The sequence below is a fragment of the Chrysochloris asiatica genome, unplaced genomic scaffold, assembly GCF_000296735.1.
Source record: "Chrysochloris asiatica unplaced genomic scaffold, ChrAsi1.0 scaffold00034, whole genome shotgun sequence".
In the NCBI taxonomy this organism is placed as follows: domain Eukaryota; kingdom Metazoa; phylum Chordata; class Mammalia; order Afrosoricida; family Chrysochloridae; genus Chrysochloris; species Chrysochloris asiatica.
The window spans coordinates 11,909,528-11,930,205 of NW_006408552.1; the positions used below are offsets into that span (position 1 = coordinate 11,909,528).

At 41.8% G+C, this 20,678-nt stretch overlaps 1 protein-coding gene across 1 annotated transcript; it reads right to left on the reverse strand.

The window, feature by feature from the left end:
• Window positions 1-1,568: 1,568 nt before the first annotated feature.
• Window positions 1,569-16,554, reverse strand: ZNF713 (zinc finger protein 713). The gene is made up of 5 exons (XM_006859855.1): window positions 16,494-16,554; window positions 15,435-15,520; window positions 7,477-7,603; window positions 5,886-5,978; window positions 1,569-2,620 (listed from the first exon to the last, which is right to left on the reverse strand). The coding sequence occupies exons 1-5, from the start codon at window positions 16,552-16,554 to the stop codon at window positions 1,569-1,571; spliced, it is 1,419 nt and encodes a 472-aa protein (XP_006859917.1).
• Window positions 16,555-20,678: the final 4,124 nt, after the last annotated feature.

Here is a 20,678-nt window from a genome sequence, read left to right on the forward strand (position 1 = left end):
CCGGATTGGTCCCAACTCAGAGTGACACTGTACAGGGTTTCTGAGGCTTTAGATCTTTTCTGGAGCAGAAAACCTCATCTTCTCCCCACAGAGCAGCTTGAACTGCCGTCCTTGTGGTTTGCAGTCCAATGCTTATCCTACAGAGCCACTGTGCTCCCCTTAAAATGTTTAGTAACGTGAAAATCTGACTTTTGCCAAACAAGACAGTAATCGTAAGTATAAAAATAAAACTAAATTCCCTTTGGAAAAAAAGTGTGGCATAACTATATTTCAATTCATGAAATTATCAAGCCAACCGGCTGTTCCTGGTCTGAACTCAATATAGCATCAAGCTCACTCTTGTGTTCTCTCTCAGCTCCTCTCTTTGCTACCTGTCACCTCCAACAACAGTATAGGTGGTAGGAGGGTTCTTAGTTTATGGTCATTATCAACAGAACTCTCTGTTCAAACCTTCAAATATACCAAAAATCACATTTTTAACTAAGAAAAAATATTTTGCTACAAGGAAGTTTAAAACTAGGATAGCAGATAAAAAAATAGACTTCTCTGAATACATTTTTCAAAGTTCATTAATATGATCCTGAATCTCCTTCAAGATTCTCCTCAAATGATCCTATGGGTCATTAGATGAAAATGATGCAAGAATTGCTGAAAGAGTAAGAACTGAACATTGCCATATCTTACCAGACTGTCCTTCAAGTGATGGCACACAAGATTTTAAGTGATACACTGATGAATATTTCTTTAGTTTCTAAGTTTACATATATACATATATATAGTTGTTGTTGTTAAGTGCCATCAAGTCACTTCCGACCCATAGGGTTTCCGAGGAGCAGGTGGTGAGCTTGAACTACCAACTTTGCAGTTCAAATGACTTTGCAGTCTGATGCATTCATCCACAGCGCCACACCAGGACTCCAGATACATATATATTAGAACAAATACAATTAGCATATAAAACTAGGAATTTTCATAAGTAATGATTCTTAGTAAAAAGCTAAAAATCCCAAGTTCTTTCAAAGTATTAGTAATCGGCATAGCCAAAGCTGTAAAGCAGGTACACAAATGACTGGAGTTTGAGGAATACTGTTCATTCACGTTTATTTCAAGTTTCTGTGACTGGCTACACTATAGCATGGTCTTGATTAATCAATGTTTATACAGTTTAAAAGCTTTCTATCATAAAACTTGTTATTGTTGTAAAGTGCCATCAAGTCGGTTCTGACCCATAGCGACCCTGTATAGGGTTTCAGAAGAGGAGCTGTTGAATTTGAATCGATGAACTTGCAGGTCAAACCGACCTTGCAGTTGGCGCATTAATCCACAGCACTACACAAGGACTCCATCATAAAGCTTACAGGTGAGTAATTATAGGCTAACTTAAAAATCTTGATATCAGATTTGGAACATTTCCTAATATGATCTGAAGCAAAAATGCACTACTAGTTTGAGGTCTAAGTTGATTTGGCTTATATAAGTTAATTTATAAGCTTTCGCTCCATGATGAATAATTTAGTGATGAGTGGAATGAAAAGGTTTGACTGAAACGTTTGCTACATTTAAAATATTCATATGACTTCCCCCCCAGGACTTAGGTGCTGCTGAATAAGTGAAGGACTTTGGCTTAAGGCTTTCTCATATTTATTGTATTGACATAATTTCTCCCGAGAATGGATTTTCCTATGTTGATTAAGATGTGCGCTCTGGCTGAAGGCTTTTCCACACTCATTACATTTATAGGGTTTCTCTCCTGTATGAGTTCGCTCATGTTGATTAAGGTGTGTCCTCTGGCTGAAGGCTTTCCCACAAAAACTACATTCATAAGGCTTCTCTCCAGTGTGAAGTCTATGATGCTCTGTAAGGGATGTAATGCGGCTAAAGGCTTTGCCACACTGATTGCATTTATAGGGCTTCTCTCCAGTGTGAATTCTCAGGTGTTGAGTAAAGGATGAATGCTGACGGAAGGCTTTCCCACATTCATTGCATATAAAGGGTTTTTCGCCTGTGTGGATTCTCTGATGTTGAATAAGATGGATCCTCTGGCTGAATCTCTTTCCACATTCATCACACTTGTAGGGCTTCTCTCCTGTAAGGACTATTTGAGGTTGGGCTAAAGAGGAGCTGTGGGTGAAGGCCTTCCCACATTCACTGGGCTTCTCTGCAGTATGAATATGATTACTGAGAAGATGTTGACTTAAGATTTTTCCACCTTCGTTATATTCATAGGGATTCTCTGTTATATAATTTCCCTGATAGTAAATCAAGTCTGAAATATGTTTGATGCCATTTCCTTGTGTGTCAGAGTTAAGCGGAATTTTCACTGAAGGAATTCTTTGATGAATAAGGTTTGATTTTAGGTTATAGGTTTCCCTAAGTTTAAAGCATTCAAAGCTTCTCTCCTGAGTAATCTTTTTGTGGGTGAGAGATCCTTGTCCCAAATGTCTCTGATGGCTTTCCTGGTTCAACTCTAACTGATAATCAAAATCCCAGAGTCCTCCTAAGATGGAGAACCAGAAATTATTTCCTGTTAGTCTCTCCATTATATTGTCATGTGCTTGCTTTTCATCAGAAATAATCTTGTTTGGAGTTGACTTTTTTATTTCAGGTCTATTCTCCACATCTAAAAGAAATCAAGAAGATAAAAGTACGTATTAATATTCTCTATGCTTTGAAAAAGAAATGACTGCATAATGAATTACCAAGGAAACTGACATTAATGCAGACATGGCAATACGTAGCATTTGGAGTTCTCAAACAAGGACAAAGTATAAGATGAAAATAAGCAGTCATCAGGGAAAATTGTAAAATATGTGATAATCATAAATGGAAAAAATCACTCAGAAACACGCACTGTTGAAAGGAGAATAAGAAATACCAGAAAAAGGTCTGTGTTTAGAGATGGCATAAAAAGACTATTTAGAGAAGACAATAGCTTGGTACCCAGGCCCTTTTTAACCTTGTCTGTAGATTACGCTATCATAAAGGCAGCTATTTGCTAATTTAAAAAATATTTCTTCCTATGTTAAAGCTTTTGTTTAAAATGATAAAAATACTACTTGTCTAGGAATGGAATTCAGGGCATTCACTCCCTAGGAGCAGAGCAAATGGATCAACATGCTCCTGGCTGCTTTGCTGCTTTCCCTTCTCCCATATCATGCCGCAGTGAGGTAAAACTGCTGCTGCTGCTGGCCACGCACCATCTACTGCTACCCTGAGTGACTCTACTATCCAGGAAGGGCTCTCTCATTAGGTACACCCTAATGCACACTCAGATTTTCAATCACAGAGTGGCCTACTTGCATCCCAGGGTCTAGATTCTAGACTGAAGATTCCTTGGAGATTTCTTGACTCTCAATGCTTATCTTGAGATTCAAGTTAGCCCAAAGGAGCAAACACATTCTTGTTCATTAACCTAAGCTCTGGTATAGGAGTATACATGACCATAGCTGCCATAAAAATTAAAAAAAAATTCAAAGTGATCAAGGATCTAAATGTAAAAGCAAAAATCCTAAACTTCTTAGAAGAAAATGTAAGGACAAAGCTGTGGCACCTAGTGTTTAGTGAAAGATTATCATACATGATATAAAAACCTAAGCAACAAAAGACAAAATAGATAGATGAAACCTCATTAAAAATCAAAGTCTATGTACAACAAAGGATTCTATCAACAAAGTATACAGACTACCTACAGAATAATTAGGAGAACCTTTTCTGGAACCATGTGTCAGTTAGGGACTGATGATGTTAACTGCTATCAAGTTGTTCCTACTCATAGCACCCCTGTGTAGGGTTGCCGAGGAGCGGCTGGTGGGTTTGAACTGCCGACCCCGCAGTTAGCAGTCCAGTGTTAATCCTCCAACACCACACCAGAAGCTCAGTTAAGAGCCTAATCTCCAAAAAATATATAAAAATTCTACAACTTAACAACAAAAAGAAGTAACCCAATTATGAAGCAGACGAAGGACTTGAAACAACAACACTTCACCAGAAAGGAAACTCAAGTGGCCAACATGACATGGAAAGATGTTCAACATTACTTCACAACCATCAGTGTTCACTGCCTTCAAGGGATTCCAACTCATCAGTCACCCCGTGAGACGGATGAGAATTACTTCTAGAGGTTTCTGAAACTGTATATCTTCACTGGAGCAGACTGCTTCATCTTTCTCTCACAGAGCAGCGGGTTGGTTTTTATCACCAAACTTGTGGCTAGCAATCCAATGCTTAACCCATTAGGGCTCCTTTCAACGTCATTAGCCACTGAAAACAAAAACCACCACTACCAAAAACCCAAATCTATTGCCACTGAGTCAATACAACTCATAGCTACCCTACAGAATACGGACGAATTGCCTCACTGCATTTCCAAAGCTGTGATCTTTATGGAAGCAGACAGCCACATCTTTCTCCTGAAGAACAGATGATGGGATCAAACCTATGAGCTGTTGATTAGCAGCTGGGAGCTTAACCACTGTACTACCAAGGCTCTTTTATTAGTCATCCTAAATCCAAAAAGCCAAACTCACTGCCCTCAAGTAGATTCCAACTTACAGCAACCCTACAGCACGGAGTAGAATGATCCTATAGGGTTTCTAAGGCTGTAATCTTTATGGAAAAAGACGACCACAACATTCTCCTGCAGATCAGCTAATGGGTTCAAACTACTGACTTTTGTGTTAGCAGCCAAGCACTTAAATTACTGCATTTCCAGGGCTCCTCATTAGCCACTGTTGTTGTTAAGTGCCATTGAGTCACCTCTTACTCATAGTGACCCTGTGTAGGTTTTCTGAGGAGCAGGTGGTGAATTTGAACTGCTGATCTTGCAGTTTAAACAGACCTTTCAGACTAGTAAGTAAGCACCACACTGGATCAAAACCACAATGAGATATCACTTCACCTCTCTCAGAATAGCAGTGGTTTAGAAAAAAAAAAAAAGGAAAACAAGTGTTGGGTGAAGTTATAGAGAAACTACATTGCTGCTATAAATGTAAAATAATGCAGCCACTGTGAAAAACAGCTTGCCAGTCTCTCCAAAAATTGAACAAAGATCTCCTTTATGACCTAGCAATCCCAATCCTTGGTATGTTACCATACCTGTACACCAATCCTCACTGCAGCATCTTTTACAGTATACAAAAGGTAGAAATGGACAAAATGTCCATCAACACATGAATCGATAAACAAAATGTGCTATATACAGACAATGGAATATGATGCAACCATAAAGAGAAATGAAGTTCTCTATGAATGAAAACATTCTGCTGAGAAAAATCTGTCAGTCACAAAAGGACAAAAACCGTATGATCTCACTTATATGAAATAATATATTAAAAACCAAAGATTATGAATGGCTACCAGGGGTGGACGGGAGAGGGAAGGGGGAATACTGTTTGGGGGCCACCGAGTTTATGTTAATGGTGCTGGGATGTTTTTGATGAGAATGGCAACAATGATGGCATGACTTGACAATGTAATCAGCGTCAGTAATTTGTAGATATGGAAGTTGTGTTGGCAGATGTTTTCATTTGTGTGCTTTCACCACAATTTAAAAAAAGAGGGAAAGATGCTGAGAGAGGATAATGAAGAAAAGAGAGAAATAAAATGGCATTTGAGATTTGCAACATCAAAGTATTTAAAGGTATTCCAACCAAATATCTTCAAAGTACCTTCTGCACTGTGTAACAATATACACACACAATTTTATAGTACAATCAGAAAGCAGTAGGAACTATTTCTACTTGGGAAACACAAAGTGAAATGACTCTTATTTTAAGGCTTCAGCTTTCTTTAAACCCCAGGAGAAGCTTTTGGGAACCCAGTTGAGCTTCACAAGCAGGACTACTTCCTCTCAGGAAGCAGCCAAGGTCAAAATGCTTGTTTCTCACCTGGATGGGTGACTGGTAGGTTCTTGCTTTCCATCATCCACTGTTCCTCTTGCTCCAAATGAGTGATCACTTCTGGCTTATAAAGTTGATGCCCTAGTCGTTGGAAAAGTATATGTCTTAGGAATTTACAAGGGGGACAGTATTCACTCTCAGAATTTACTTCCACCCTTTTTGTTGTTGTTGTTGTTGTTAAGTGCCGTCGAGTCGGTTCCGACCCATAGCGACCCTGTACAGGGTTTGCGAGGGTGTAAATCTTTACGGGAGTAGAAAGCCTCATCTTTCTCCCGCGGAGCGGCTGGTAGTTTCGAACCACTGACCTTAAGGTTCGCAGCCCGATTTGTAACCACTATGCTACCAGAGCTCCTTTCCAACCTTTTTAGTCTTTTTAAAATAAAAAGTAAACCCACAGCTGTCGAATCGACTCCAGTTCACGGTGACCCTACGTGTTCCACAGGGTTTCCTTTTGCTGTGGTCTGATGGCAGCAGATCATCAGGCTTTCTTCGGTGGCACCACTGTGCATGTTAGAAACACTAACCTTTCAGTTATGCTGCTGCGGCTGGTGGTGGTAATATGCAGTGGAGTTGGTTCCCTGCATAGGGCTTCCAATGCTATAAATCTTTATGACAGCAGAAAGCCTCATATTTCTCCTTAGTGGCTGGTAGATTCGAACTGCAAACCTTGTGGTTAGCAGCCAAACTTGTTACCACTACAATACTACAGTGACCCTGTATAGGGTTTCCGAGGCTGTAAGTCTTTACAAGAGCAGAAAGCCTCACCTTTCTCCTGCGGAGTGATTGGTAGATTTGAACCACTGACCTTGCAGTTAGCAGTCCAGCTCATAATCCACTATGCTACCAGAGCTCTTTACCACAGTAGCTGAGAGCAAACCATTTGTGTCACCCAAAGACCTGTTTTTCCATTTTTAAGACCTCAGAATTTTTCGAGAGGCTTCCGTTTGCCGAGTCAACTCCAACTCACAGCAACCCCAACTGTCAGAGCAGAGCTCTGCTCCATAGTGTTTCCAATGGCTGAGTTTTCAGTCTGCCTCTGCGTAGACTCGAACTGCTCACCTTTCAGTTACCAGCCCAGCACGATAACTGAATTACCTCAAGACTCCAATGTAAAGCTACTCACCTCAAGTTCAACAAAGTCAAAACTTGGGGATAGAGAGCAGGAAACAAAAATCTCCACCCCCAAAACTGATGACAGGCACACCTCCAAGATACCGCAGGGTCATTTCCAGACTACCGCAATAAAGCGAGTCACACAATTTTTGTTTCCCAGATACAAAAGTGAGGCTGACACTACACTGTGGTCTATAAAGTGTGTAATGAGCTTGTGATGCTGTGAGAACAACCGTCATGGGAAGCAGCAGAGAGACATGATGTGAGGCCATGAAGTGAGCAACAGGGTTGGTACACACCTTCAAATTTTACAAAACACAGTCTTGTGGTGTGCCATAAAGCGAAGCATACTAAAATGAGGGATGCCTGGAGTGTTCTCCTGCCTGGGTCACAACTGCACTCCCAGGAGCCTCTGAAACAGGAGCCATTCAGAGAGTTTCCAAGCTAGCAGGGACAGTGGCCTCACCCAGTGCAGCCAGATTCCTGTAGTTCTCCAGAGTCACATCTCGGTACAGGCTCTTCTGAGCAGGGTCCAGCTGTTCCCACTCTTCCTGGGTGAAGTCCACAGCCACGTCCTGGAATGTCACTGATTCCTGAAACAGCAAACACATGTCTGCTCAGCCAGAAACGCTCTGGCGGGGCCTCAGGAATAGGAGGGAAGAGGCAGCTCTGTATGGAGATCAGGATGTCTAAGGCACTGTGTCAAGTCTTCAGGGCTCAGAGGAACCCAGGTCAAGAATGACAATTATGTACCTGTCTCTCTAATATCTTTTAAGACCACTATAATGAAAACATGCAGGAAATAATTCTTGCTTCTAAGCTTTTTATATTTGCTATGTTGTTGTTGTGACGCTGCAGGTTAATGTGCTAGACAGCAAGGTTGGTTTGAACTGAAATGTCAGCAGTTCAAACTCACCAAGTTAAGTTAGTTTCCAACTCACAGCGGCCCTGTATAAGGTTTCCAAGAAGCAGCAGGTGAATTTGAACCACTGACCTTGTGGGCCTGCACTTTTCCTACAGCATCACACCAGGACTCTTAGTATAGGAGAAAGACTATTCATCTATTTGAAAAGTGACAATGACTTTATATGGGAAGTTCTTGCTATGAAACTTTAGAAATAAAAGTTCAAGATATGTTGAAACAGTGAAAATAAATACCAAGAAGGTAGCTCTTAAATATTTTTAAGCTTTGGACAGAAAAGAAGTCAGAATATTCTAGCAGGTTTTAAAAAACGGGAAGGGAGGTAGTGACAGCCAGCAAGGCAAATAGGTTACAAGTAGAAGGGACATGACATGTGGTTGGATCAGTGAAATGAACTTCTTTCCTTGGCTCAGGTAGATCTTATAAATGAGAAAGTGTCCTGGTCTAAATGACAAGAGCTTGGAAAGCTTCCACTTTATCAAGAAACCCTGTCATTGACTCACTTCAGAGTCATGGTGCCTCCATATGTTAGCATAGAATTGTCTCTCAGGGTTTTCTGGACGCCATCTTTACAGGGCAAGATGACCAGACCTTTCTTCCATGATGTGGCTGGGTGGACTCATACTGGCAACCTTCAGATTAGTAGATTAGAGCAAATCACTTGTGTCACCCAAGGACTTCAACTATTACAGTTGTCGTTAAGTGCCGTCAGGTCAGTTCTGACGCATGGCCACCCTGTACAGGGTTTCCGAGGAGCAGCTGGTAGGTTTCAACGGCTGACCTTGTGGCTCGCATTCCAGTGCTGATCCTACAGCATCCTACCAAGAGTCCGACCACTGCAGTGCTATTTAATCTACAGAGTGCACCTATGGTCCTAAACCAAAAACCAAAAACCAAACCTATTGCTGTTGAGTCAATTACAACTCACAGCAACCTTAATGGACAAATGAAAACGGCCCCAGAGGGTCTCCAAGTCTGTAAATCTTTATGAACGCTGACTGCCACAGCGCTCTCTGACAAAACATCTGGTGGGTTTGAACTCCTGACCTTTTTAGTAGCCAAGTTTTTAACCACTGTGCCACCAAAGCTCCTTAATGTTCTTTATAAAAAAGAAAACCCAAGATTATGCTCTGCATTCAGTAGTCTTGTATCTTTGTTAGGTTGTTGTTGCTGCAATTCTGACAAAAAGTGAGCTTATATACATGAGAACAAAACACTGCTAGGTCTTGGGTCATCCTCACAATTGTCACTATGTTTGAGCTTCTACTGTGTCATCCATCTCATTGAAGAAGTTGATAGAATTCTTCAATTTCATCATCACTGGCTTTCGTAGGGGGTGGGTAAATTTGAATAGAGTAGTATTAACCGGTCTTCCTTGTTGTTAGGTGCCACCAAATCGGTGCCGACTTAAAGTGCTCCTATGCACAACAGTATTGGACTGTGAACCACAAAGTTAGCAGTTCAAACCTAGCAGTTTCTCCTAGGAAAGCCTGTACAGGGTCACTATGAGTTGGAATGAGCTCAACGACATTTAACAACAGCAGAGCACAACAGAAAGAAACACTGCCTGGACCTGCACCATCCTCACAATTGTTGTTATGCTTAAACCCATTGCTTAAGCTATTCTGTCAATCAATCTGGTTGAGGGCTTTCCTCTTTTTTGCTGATCCTCCACTTTAGCATACATGATGTCCTTCTCCAGGACTGGTCCCTCCAAAGCACAAGAGATAAAGTCTCGCCATCCTGGATTCTAAGGAACATTCTATTTCTTCCAGGGCAGATTTGCTTGTTTTTCCGGCAGTTCGTGGTGCTTCTTCTCCAACACCATGATACAAACACATAGATTGTTCTGTAATCTTTCTCATTCACTATCCACATTCACATGCATATTGTTGTTGTTGTTGTTAAGTGCTGTAAAGTGGATTCTGACCCATAGCAACCCTGTATTGGGTTTCCAAGGAGCAGCTAGTGAGCCTGAACTGCTGACCTTGCAGTTCAAACAGCTTTGCACTCTGGTGCATTAACCCAGAGCATCACACCAGTGTTCCTCACATGCATACAAGTGACTGAAAATACCATAACTTGGGTCAGGTACACCTTAGTCCTCATACTGATATCTTTGCTCTTTAACACTTTAAAGAGGTCCTGTGCAGCACATTTGACTAATGCAATACGTCATTTGATTTCTTGACAGCTGCTTCCAAGAGTGTTGATACTGGACTCAGGCAAAATGAAGTCTATGAAAACTTCAATCTTTTCTCCATGTATCATGCTAATCATTGGCTCAGTGGTGAGGATTTCTGTTTTCTTTACATTGAGGTGCAACCCATACCAAAGGTTGTGTTCTTTAATCTTCATCATTAAGTATTTTAAGTTCTCTTGGTTTCCAGTAAACAAGGTAGTATAATCTGTATATTGCAGGTTGTTAGGGACTCTCCCTTCAACCCTGATGCTACTTTCTTCTTCATATAATCTGGCTTTTTGGATTATTTTCTTAGCATAGAGACTGAATAAGTATGGTGAAAGATTACAACCCTAGAGCACAACTTTCGTGATTTTAAACCATTCAATATCTCCTTGTTCTAACAACTGCCTCTTGGGTCTATGTACAGGTTCCTCATGAGTACAATTAAGTGTTTTGGAATGCTCATGCTTCACAATGTTTATCCACAGTTTGTCATGAGTAAACCTTTGCATAGTCAATAAAGCACAAGTAAACATCTTCGTGGTATCCGACATTAGCAATGATAGCCCTTGTTCCACATCCTCTACTGAATCTGAATTCTTGGCAGTTCTCTGTTGATGTACTTTTGCAACTGTTTTTAATTATCTTCAGCAAAACTGTAACTGCATGTGGTATTAATGATATTGTTTGATGATTTCTACATTCCATTGTGTAACTTCTCTTTGGAATTGGGTACAAATATGAACCTCTTCCAATCTGTTGACCAGGAAGCTGTCTTCCAAATAATCTTGGCATAGATGAGTGAGTGTTTTCAGTGCTGTGACAGTCTGTTGAAAGATTTCAGTTTGTATTCTGCCAATTCCTGGAGCCTTGTTTTTCACCAATGCTTTCAGAAGAGCTTGGACTTCTTCCTTCAGTATCACTGATTCTTCATCATATACTACCTCTTTGAAATGGGTGAACACTGACCATATCTTTTTGGTACAGTGACTCTGAATTCCTTCCATCTTTTGTTGCTTTCTGCACCATTCAATATTTGCCCATAAAATAGTTCAATATTGCATGTCAGAGCTTGCATTTTTTCTTCAGTTCTTTCAACTTGAGAAATGCTGAATATGTTCTTCCCTTACAGTTTTCTAATTCCAGTTCTTTATCCATTTCATTATAATTCTTTTTTTTACGTTTTTATTGTGAATTACGTGTTTACATCAGAGAACATTATCCTTACATTCATCCTATCGTATTTCGTTTCATTACAATGATTACAATCTCCTGCATGCATCATCAAACAACCAAAGGGTACACCCCACAAGCCTACCCCCCAGCCACCAGCACACAGCCCCTCTCCCTCCCTGAGTCCAGAGTTCCCAGCCGCTCCTCTCCATATCATCATCTCTGCCTCCATCCCTGGTGTCACTGCCTCCCAGGACAGGGTCCTGTACTTCTTCGTACTTCGCTTTTCTCCCTCCCTTGAAGGTTCCAGGGATCTCCGCCCGTGGACTGCAAAATTATCCACTTCCCTCCTTTTGTTACAAAACATTTATATTTACCTTTCCAACACTCACTGTCAAAACTGATAGCAATCATTCCCTAAACATTTCATTATGATTCTTGACTAAGTCTTCTTGAGCTACCTTTCAAATTTTTTATTCAGCTTTTTTACCTCCAAATTTCTTTAATTTGCTTTGGCATCTCTATATTGGAAAGCAAGTTTCAGAGCCTCTTCTGACATCCATTTTGGTCTTTTCTTTCTTTTATTTTTAATGACCTTTTGCTTTCTTCATGTATGATGTTCTTGAAGTCATCCCACAATTCTTCTAGTCTTCGGTCATTAGAGCATTAAATGTGCTTTTGAGGTGATCTCTAAATTCAGTTGGGATATATTTAAAGCCATATTTTGTCTCTATTGAACTTGAATTATCTTCAGCTTCAGCCTGAACTTGTATACGAACAATTGGTGGTCTATTTCATAGTCTGTTCCTGGTCTAGTTTTGGCTGATGATACTGAATTTTTCCACTATCTTTTCCCACAGATGTATTCAGTTTGATTTCTGTGTATTTCACCTGGTGAGGTCCATGTTATGTTGTTTAAAAATGGTTATGTGTAATGAAGTCATTGGTCTTGCAAAATTCTATCATGCAATCTCCAGCATCATTTCTATCACAAAGGCCTTATTTTCTAACTATTGATCCTTCCTCTTTGTTTCCAACCTTTGCATTCCAATCATCAGTAATTATCAATATATCTTGACTGCATGTTTGATTAATTTCAAACTAAAGAAGTTGGTAGAATTCTTCAATTTCATCATCACTGGTTTTAGTGGTTGGTGTGTAAATTTGAGTCTTCCTTGGAAGCATACGGATTTTATCCTACCACAGACAGCATTAAACTTCAAGGTAGATCTTGAAATATTTTTCTGACGATTAATGTTACACCATTCCTCTTCAATTTGTCATTCAGCAAGTCATATGATTGTCATATTCAAAATAGATGATGCCAGTGGATTTCAGCTCATTAATGCCTAAGATATCAATATTAATGAGTTTCATTTCATTTTTGCCAATTTCAAGTATTTCTAGATTCATACTTTGTACAGTCCACATTCCGATTATTAATGGATGTTTGATGCTTTTTCTCTCATTTTGAGTTTTGCCCCACCAAAACTGGAAGTTTTACTCCATTCATGTCATCACGGTCAACTCTAGTTTGAAGAGGCAGCTTTTCCCTAGGCATATTTCAAGTGATTTCCAACCTGAGGAGCTCATCTTCTGGCTGTGTATCAGACAATATTCTTCTGCTACTCATAATGTTTTCATTTTCTGGCACTATCTCTGACAATGATCCATTGCTGTTCATAAAGATTTCACTGGCTCAACATTCAGAAGTTGTCGATCTCTCCTTTTTCCTAGTCTGCCTTAGTCTGGAAGCTCCAAAGAAACCATGGGTGACCCTGCTGGTATTTAAAATACTTTCCAGCATTACAGCAACATGCAGGCCACTACAGTACTACAAACTGACAGATGAGTGGTGGTGATAAATCATCTTGTTGTTAATCACTTTCAAGTCAATTCAGACTCAGAACAACTCTGTGTAGGGTTTTTGAGTTTTTTTTTAAATCTTTGCGGGAACAGAAAGCCTCATCTTTCTCCCGTGGAGCAGCTGGCAGGCTTGAACCGTTGACCTTGTGGTTTGCAGTCCAATGCTTGTTGTATGGAGCCACCGTGCTCCCAGTGATCATCATAACCACTGCTAAAAAAAAAAAATTAGCTCTTAACCTATGAATTGAAAAAATCACTTTTTTTCTCTTTCCTTTGTCCCACTAGTTAAATCTTTGCTGTTTTCTCTAGCAAAGCACTCAAATCCAGCCCCTTTTCTTCATCTCTTGGTTCTGTTTGATTATTTTTTATTTCTTAGTTTTCAGCTACTATTTTCTATCATCTAGGATTCTGCAATAGCTTCCTAACTGGTTCTCTCCTTCTTCCATATTGCTCTTACCAAGTTGCTTATCACATAACATTTACTTATCATATAGCACGTCACTAGGTAACTTACTATGTTACATTCCTGCTTAAAGTCCCAAACTCCTTTTCATTGCTACAAGGTGCAGCTTACTTTTCTAAGTGCATCCAAAGCTACTTTTTCTCTCTCCTCCATCATAGTGACTTTCTTTTAATGTCTCAATATGCTTGTGGCTTTTACATACAACATTCAGCATCAGCCTTGAATGCTCTTTTCCACTTACTTTAAAACACCTACATATCCTTTACATCTCAGCTTTAAATTTGCTTCCCCACAGAGTTCTTTCCTGAGTCCCTAATCCTCATTTGTGTTGTTGTTAGTTGCTGTTAAGTGGATTCCAACTCACAGTGACTCCACAGGTTACACAGCAGTCTCATCATTGGGCTTTCTTGGCTGTAATCCTTATGGAAGCCTTTTTAGCCGAGGTACTGCTAGGTGAGTTTTTCAACTGCCAATCTTTAGGTTAGCAGTCAAATGAAAACTGTTCGTGTCACCCGGTGGTGGTGGTGGTGGTGGTGGTGGTGGTAGTGATGTGCTGTGGATTCGGTTCTGACTCACAGCGACCCTGTATAGTTTCCAAGGCTGTAAATCTTTACAGGAGCAGAATGCCTCATATTTGTCCTGCAAAACAGCTGGTAGTTTCGAACTGCTGACCTTGTGGTTCACAGCCCAATTTGTAACCACTACACTTCCAGAGCTCCTTGTTGTTGTTGAGTACCGTGGAGTTGGTTCCGACTCATAGCGACCCTGCACAGGGTTTCCAAGGCTGTAAATCTTTACGGGAGCAGAAAGCCTCATCTTTCTCCTACAGAACCGCTGGTAGTTTCGAACTGCTGACCTTGAGGTTAGCAGCCCAATTCGTAACCACTACGCTACCAGAGTTCCTTAGAGACCTCTAATCCTCAGTCCTGCCCACTGCCATGGAGTCGGTTCCGAATCACAGTGACCCTGTAGGGTTTCCAAGACTGTAAATCTTTACAGGAGCAGACGGTTTCATCTTTCTCCCTTGGAGCGGCTGGTGGGTTTGAACAGTCAACCATTCAGTTAGCAGCCCAATGCTTAACCCACTATGCCACCAAGTCTGTTATTTATTATCTCGTAAGTAAACAACAACAAAAAAAACTCAAACGACAATTTATTAGTATATTTTCTGAATGCCTGTCTCTGCCAGATTTTCAGGATTTTTCCTTCAGTGTTTCAGTTTTGCCCACACATATTTTGATAGCAGTGATTTTAAGTGACTGGCATGTACCAGATCTTTCCAAAGAATTAAACCAATTTTCATGTCTCATCAGTTCACGGAATATTTCATGAATTTACAGAATTATAATGACAAGCATAATGGGCTTTAGAAGCAATACAACAGACTCTTAGTTAAGCACTGACTTGTTGCAGATGTCCTCAGGAATATTTAATAATTCCATGAACTCCAAGCATTCATAGTGGCCTGAGCATCAGTCATCGTGTGTACGAAGAGAATGGCAGCACTCCAAAATTCTAGAGAGCTGCTGAGGCGGAGGCTGATTCAAAGGCAGTCTGCTGCTTCATTATTTTCTTCACAACACCCTGCAAAGGTATGAACCTGTGCTGGGACGTGGAAGAGCTGTAAAGGGGTATCAGAGGCAAATGGGGAACATCTTGCAGATTACCATCTGTCACCGTTTTCCTGTACAAAGCAAATGGGTGTTAAGGCCTTAGTTGGGTTTTAGGGGCTTAGCACTTCAGAGAATTGAAAACAAAAGTGGCCCCATTCTGAGAACTAGGACAGCGTTTCAGAGGAGAGGAAAACGGTCTTACCTGGGACCTGATGATCTGTGACCCCTCATCCATTTCTTTCTCCTGAAGGCTCTCCTCCTGGGAAAGTACAGCATTGAGAGGGCATACTGGGGAGAAGGGAAAGCATCATGTCAGTAGAGGCCATCAGAGTGGAGCCTAAACCTTGGAGTTTGTGCTTTGAGTTAAGACAGCTTAGAGAGAGACCTTGAACAACATGAGCTTAAAGGCTAGGTGCCTTAACCGTGACCACCCTGTCGCTCTCGTGGGAAGTTCAATGCAGGACAGACTGTGGCAGGTACGAAGCTCAAGAGCTCCTTGGGGAGTTTTCCAGTGGTGTCAGAGCTCAGCCCTCTTTCCCAGAGATCTGAAGTTCAGGGGTGTGGGGTGGGATCTGGGCAACAGCATCTTACATCCTAAAGTCTCCATGTGACTGCAAGTGGGGTGAGCACCACTGAGATGGTATGATGCAGAGAACCTCAGTGGAGGCCCTAGTCTCAGTTTTTATCCTGTGGGAAGAATTCACCCTGAGACGCAAACTCCAGAGATCTGTTTCTTTTCTACTCTACGAGGATGCTTCAATTCTCCAGAACAATCCATTCTAATTTTTCAGTATGTTCCCCTTCCTTCTGGAGTTAACTGGGTCCAGTCCTCAACAGGATGACAACACTTCTTTGAACTTCTTAAGTTGCAGAGTCATCAAAGCTTTGCTAATCTTGGCCAGCCACAGAAACCTGATTGTCCGGTGTCCTGGGGAACTGTAATTCATGGGTTATGGTTAAAGGTGCCCCCATCTCTGACTCAGAGCCTCAGAATTCAATGGCTAGCCATAGGAATGATTTCTGTTGCTGTGATAACTACTCTCATGTTCTTACCCTGTTCATGCAGAGCTGAGATTTGGGAGCTCCTCAAGGAGTACTGGTGAGGCACTGTGGGATAATGCACTGTACCGAAGCATTGTTTTGAATTGCAAGGTTGGTGGTTCAAACCCACCAGCTGCTCCTTGAAAACCCTATCAGGGTCGTTGTGTCAGAACTGACTTGGAGGCACTGAACACAAGGTGACTAGCTATATTTTCCCTACAGGCATCCATCTTCCATGTACCACCTTCACTGTGGTACTCAGGTATGTCTCCAGCAGGCATCTTATAAGACACAATGTCAGGCTGAGCATCTGTAATGAGATGCACCAGCATTGGCAGGAGTGGGTCTTGGTCAATGGGACCTACATGGTCTGTAAAAAGATACACAAACTACTCACTCATATATGAAGGTGGAGTGTGGTAAGATACGGCATTCTTTAAAATATGTTATAGACTGAATTGTATGCTTCAAAAATCTGTGTTGTAAATCCTAATCCGTAAACCTGTGGATGTGTTTCTACTGGGGAATAGGGGTTTCTTTGTTATGTTAATGAAGTCAGATCAGACTAGGGTATGTTTTTAACCATTCCTTGTGTGATATAAAAGGAACAGATTAGCACAGAAACAAGGAGGCACAGATGGTAGAAGAGGGTGCCGCCCGCCCATATACATGAAGACTGCCTGCTAAGGAGCCAGGAACCGAAGCTGAAGAGGGACAAGGACTTTCCTCCAGAGCTGGTGTCCTGATTGTGTACTTCCAGACTCCTAACCTGTGAGAAAATAATTTTCTGTTTGTTAAAAGACACCCATTCATAGTATTTTCTTCTGAGGAACGAGTGGTGGGTCTGAACTGCCTATCTTACTATGAGCAGTCCAGTGCTTACCCTACTGTGCTTTCTTCAACACTTTATAGCATCAATATTTGCCAATCTCGTGAAGTTGTCTGCTCCCGCAATGATTTACAGTCTGACACTGTATGTAAACAGCGTCACTAAGCGTTAGAATAAACTTGATGGTGAAAAGCGATCTTAATTATGAAGTTGAACTGATGCTCATTCTTTATACTGGTCACCTGCATTTCTTCTACAAATTGCCTGTTCATATCCTTTGCCCATTTTTCCATTCTGTTGCTAGTAATAATAGAGGTTGATGTGGTCCTGTGGCTTAATGTGCTAGACTGCAAAGTCGGTTTGAACAGCAAGATTGTGGTGCAAGCTCACCAGCCGTTCCCTGGAAACCCTAACCGAATGACTTGATGGCACTTACCAATAGCAGAGAATTTAGCCAGTAATCTCTTTTCTCTTGAAGCTGCTGCAAATACTTTCTTCAAGTCTCTTGCTTATAGTTAGCTTTATGTTCTTTTTAAAGACATACATTTTACACTTTAACATAGCCAAACCTACCAATTTTTCCCCAGAGAGATTTGTGTCTTGTTTGGCTGGTCTGCTATGACTAGAGTATCAAGGGCAGAACCAGGAGGGCATTGCCAAGGAACTAGAGCACTATCTTCTTTCTTTCTTTTTTATTGTGAGCTGAGTGACAGTTTACAAAGCTATCATCAGTTTTACCTTCAACAAATCACACACTTTGTTTCATCTGAATGATTACAATCCCCTCAACATAACATCACTCATCCTACTTCCTCCCTGTTTCTTGTTTCCATCCCTTCTTCTTTTCCCATCCTTCTGACCTCTGTCCTTGGGTAAATGTTGCTCTTTTGATCACTGTATGGTGTGCTTATCTTGCTAGTGCTGTTGTACCTCCCTGTATACCTAGCTATTGCTGTAGTTTAGTGTTTAGTTCTGACACATTGTTGTTGTTAAGTACTGTTGAGTTGGTTCTGACCCACAGCAACCCTGTATAGGATTTCCGAGGAGCAGCTGGTGAGTTGGAACCGCCGACCTTGAGGTCAAACCAACTTTGCAGTCCAGCGCATTAACCCGAAGCGCCACACCAGGGCTCATAGAGACCCTGTATAGGGTTTCCAAAGAGCAGGTGGTGGTGGGTCTGAAATATTTATCTTGTGGTTAGCAGTCCAGTGCTTACCCTACAGAGCCACACCAGTACTCCATACCGATCTACAGCTTGGCTGAAAATTGAACCACAGGGGTTAGTTCAGTTCCAGACCTGAAAGTTTATTAAGAGTCAAAGTCTTGGGGTTCCACCAGTCTATCTGACCAGTAAGCGTGGTCTTTTTTTATAGAACATCATCTTAATGGCACAATAGAGCTGTGTAAAAATTGTCAGCAGTAGAGTTTCAATCAAATTGTCCTTGTGTGGCGCTGTGGGCTAATGCGCTGGCTGCAAAGTCGGTTTGAACCACAAGGTCAGTGGTTCAAGCTCACCCGTCACTCCTTGGCCACTGTGGGTCACAATCAACTCAATGGTACTTTAACAACAACAACAACAATCCATTGAGTATCTACTAAGTGCCATGATTAAGCCTGCCTTTTAGAAAGATGACTACTGCTTTGCACCCTTCTATATCATTTACATAAGGAGCTCTCCTAGCGTAGTAGTTACAAGTTCGGGCTGCTAACCTCAAGGGCAGCAGTCTGAAACTACCAGCGGTTTTGCTGGAGAAAGATGAGGCTTTCTGCTCCTGTAAAGATTTACAACCTCGGAAACCCTATACAGGGTCACCATGAATCACACCGACTCCATGGCACATAACTACCACCACATCATTTATACATAAAGTTAAAAGGTATACAACATTGTGCCAAAGGATATTAATTATTAAGGGGAATTTCCTCTGCAACATAGTAAAGTATGTTTTAAATGAAAAGAAAATGGTATCCTAAGTGCAGAAGCTGTCAGATCAATGGAAATTGAAAAAAATTTTTTAAAGTCTTGAAATACATCAGAGTATAAATACAGGCCTTCAAAATCTAATGAAAGTGTTAATTCAACTCAATGGCAGGACAAATGGGGAAATAGCATATTCCTATCAACCACTTTGATGTGGCTCTGTGTGATCAGCACTGGACTGCAAAGCACAGAGTTGGCAGTTCAAACCCACCAACCTCTCCTTGGAAACCCTACACAGGGTCGTTACGAGTAGAGTCGGAATCAATTCAATGGCACTTAACAACAACCAACCGCCTTACCACTAAAAGAATGTTGACTAAGACATCAAAATGTAAAACAGAAAATGACAATCTCTCTTAACGTATTACAAGAAAATAAAGACGAATGATCTTTTATCATCTCGAGATAGGACAAAACTTTCCAAAAATGACATCATCCACACCATACACCAAAATAATTTCCAGGTATTTTGTCTTCTTTTTTCAGTATTCAAGAATTTTTTTTTTATTATTATGGTAAATATATAGGTAACAGAACGTTTGCACATTTCAACATTCTTCATGTACAACCCTCTTTGTCCAGCTCAGTGACATTAATGATATACCCTTCTTGATCCCCACATTTTCTCAGTCCCCTCCCTGAATGAAAGCTGCACCTTCAGGAGAAGATACGGATGGGAATTACGTTTCTAAAATAGAATGGCGAAGGCCGCCCTAAACTATGCGGGTCACAGGCTGAGGGGCCGGAGAAGTCTCGGGTGGGGGGACTTCAGGGCGGACTCCGAGGCGTCCCCCAGCCCCAGCCCTCCGCCCACCCCTCACCCCGCGCCTCCCGGCACCGCACTCACCAGTCTCCTCAGACAATGGGCGCGCGGGCGGCCCCGCCCCCGGATGCAGCCGTCACCGCCAGGCCCGAGCTTGGCGTTCGAGAGAGACAGGGACCCTAAGGCCGAAGCCAATGACGCTCAGTGGCAGGCCCTGAGGCTGAACCTGCCTCGGGCGCCAGGCCGACTCTGAGGAAACCTCCCGTAATGGCACCCAAGCCGCGCTGGCTTCGGAACCCCGGACACGCATGCGCCAGGGGACCCAGGGCCTACAGCCTCAGCGTCTCCAGGCTGTAACGCCCACCGTTCCTGGGCTACCCCCGGGACGGCCTCCAACCCCTTACCCTGATGGGTACCTTGGCCTTGTGGGCCTCGAGAACCCTCCCATATTGTGGCTGCAGTCCAATCGGTTCTTAATGTAGAACAGAAAGAAACACTGTCTAGTCCTGCGCCATCCTCACAATCATTGCTATGCTTTGAGCCCATTGTTGCAGCTCCTGTGTGGATCCATCTCTTTGAGAGTCTTTTTCGCTAACCCTCCACTGTACTGAGTATGGCGAGAAGGGACCAGTTCTTGTAGAAGGACATCATGCTTGGTAAAGTGGAGGGTCCGTGAAAAAGAGGAACCCCCCCACTCCCCTAAGAGGAATTAACATAGTGACAGCAACAATTGTAAGGATGGCCCTGGACTGGATAGTATTGCCTTCTAAAGCGATTTGAAGGCACCTAACGACAAGGAGCTCTGGTAGCGTAGCGATTCGGGCTGCGAACC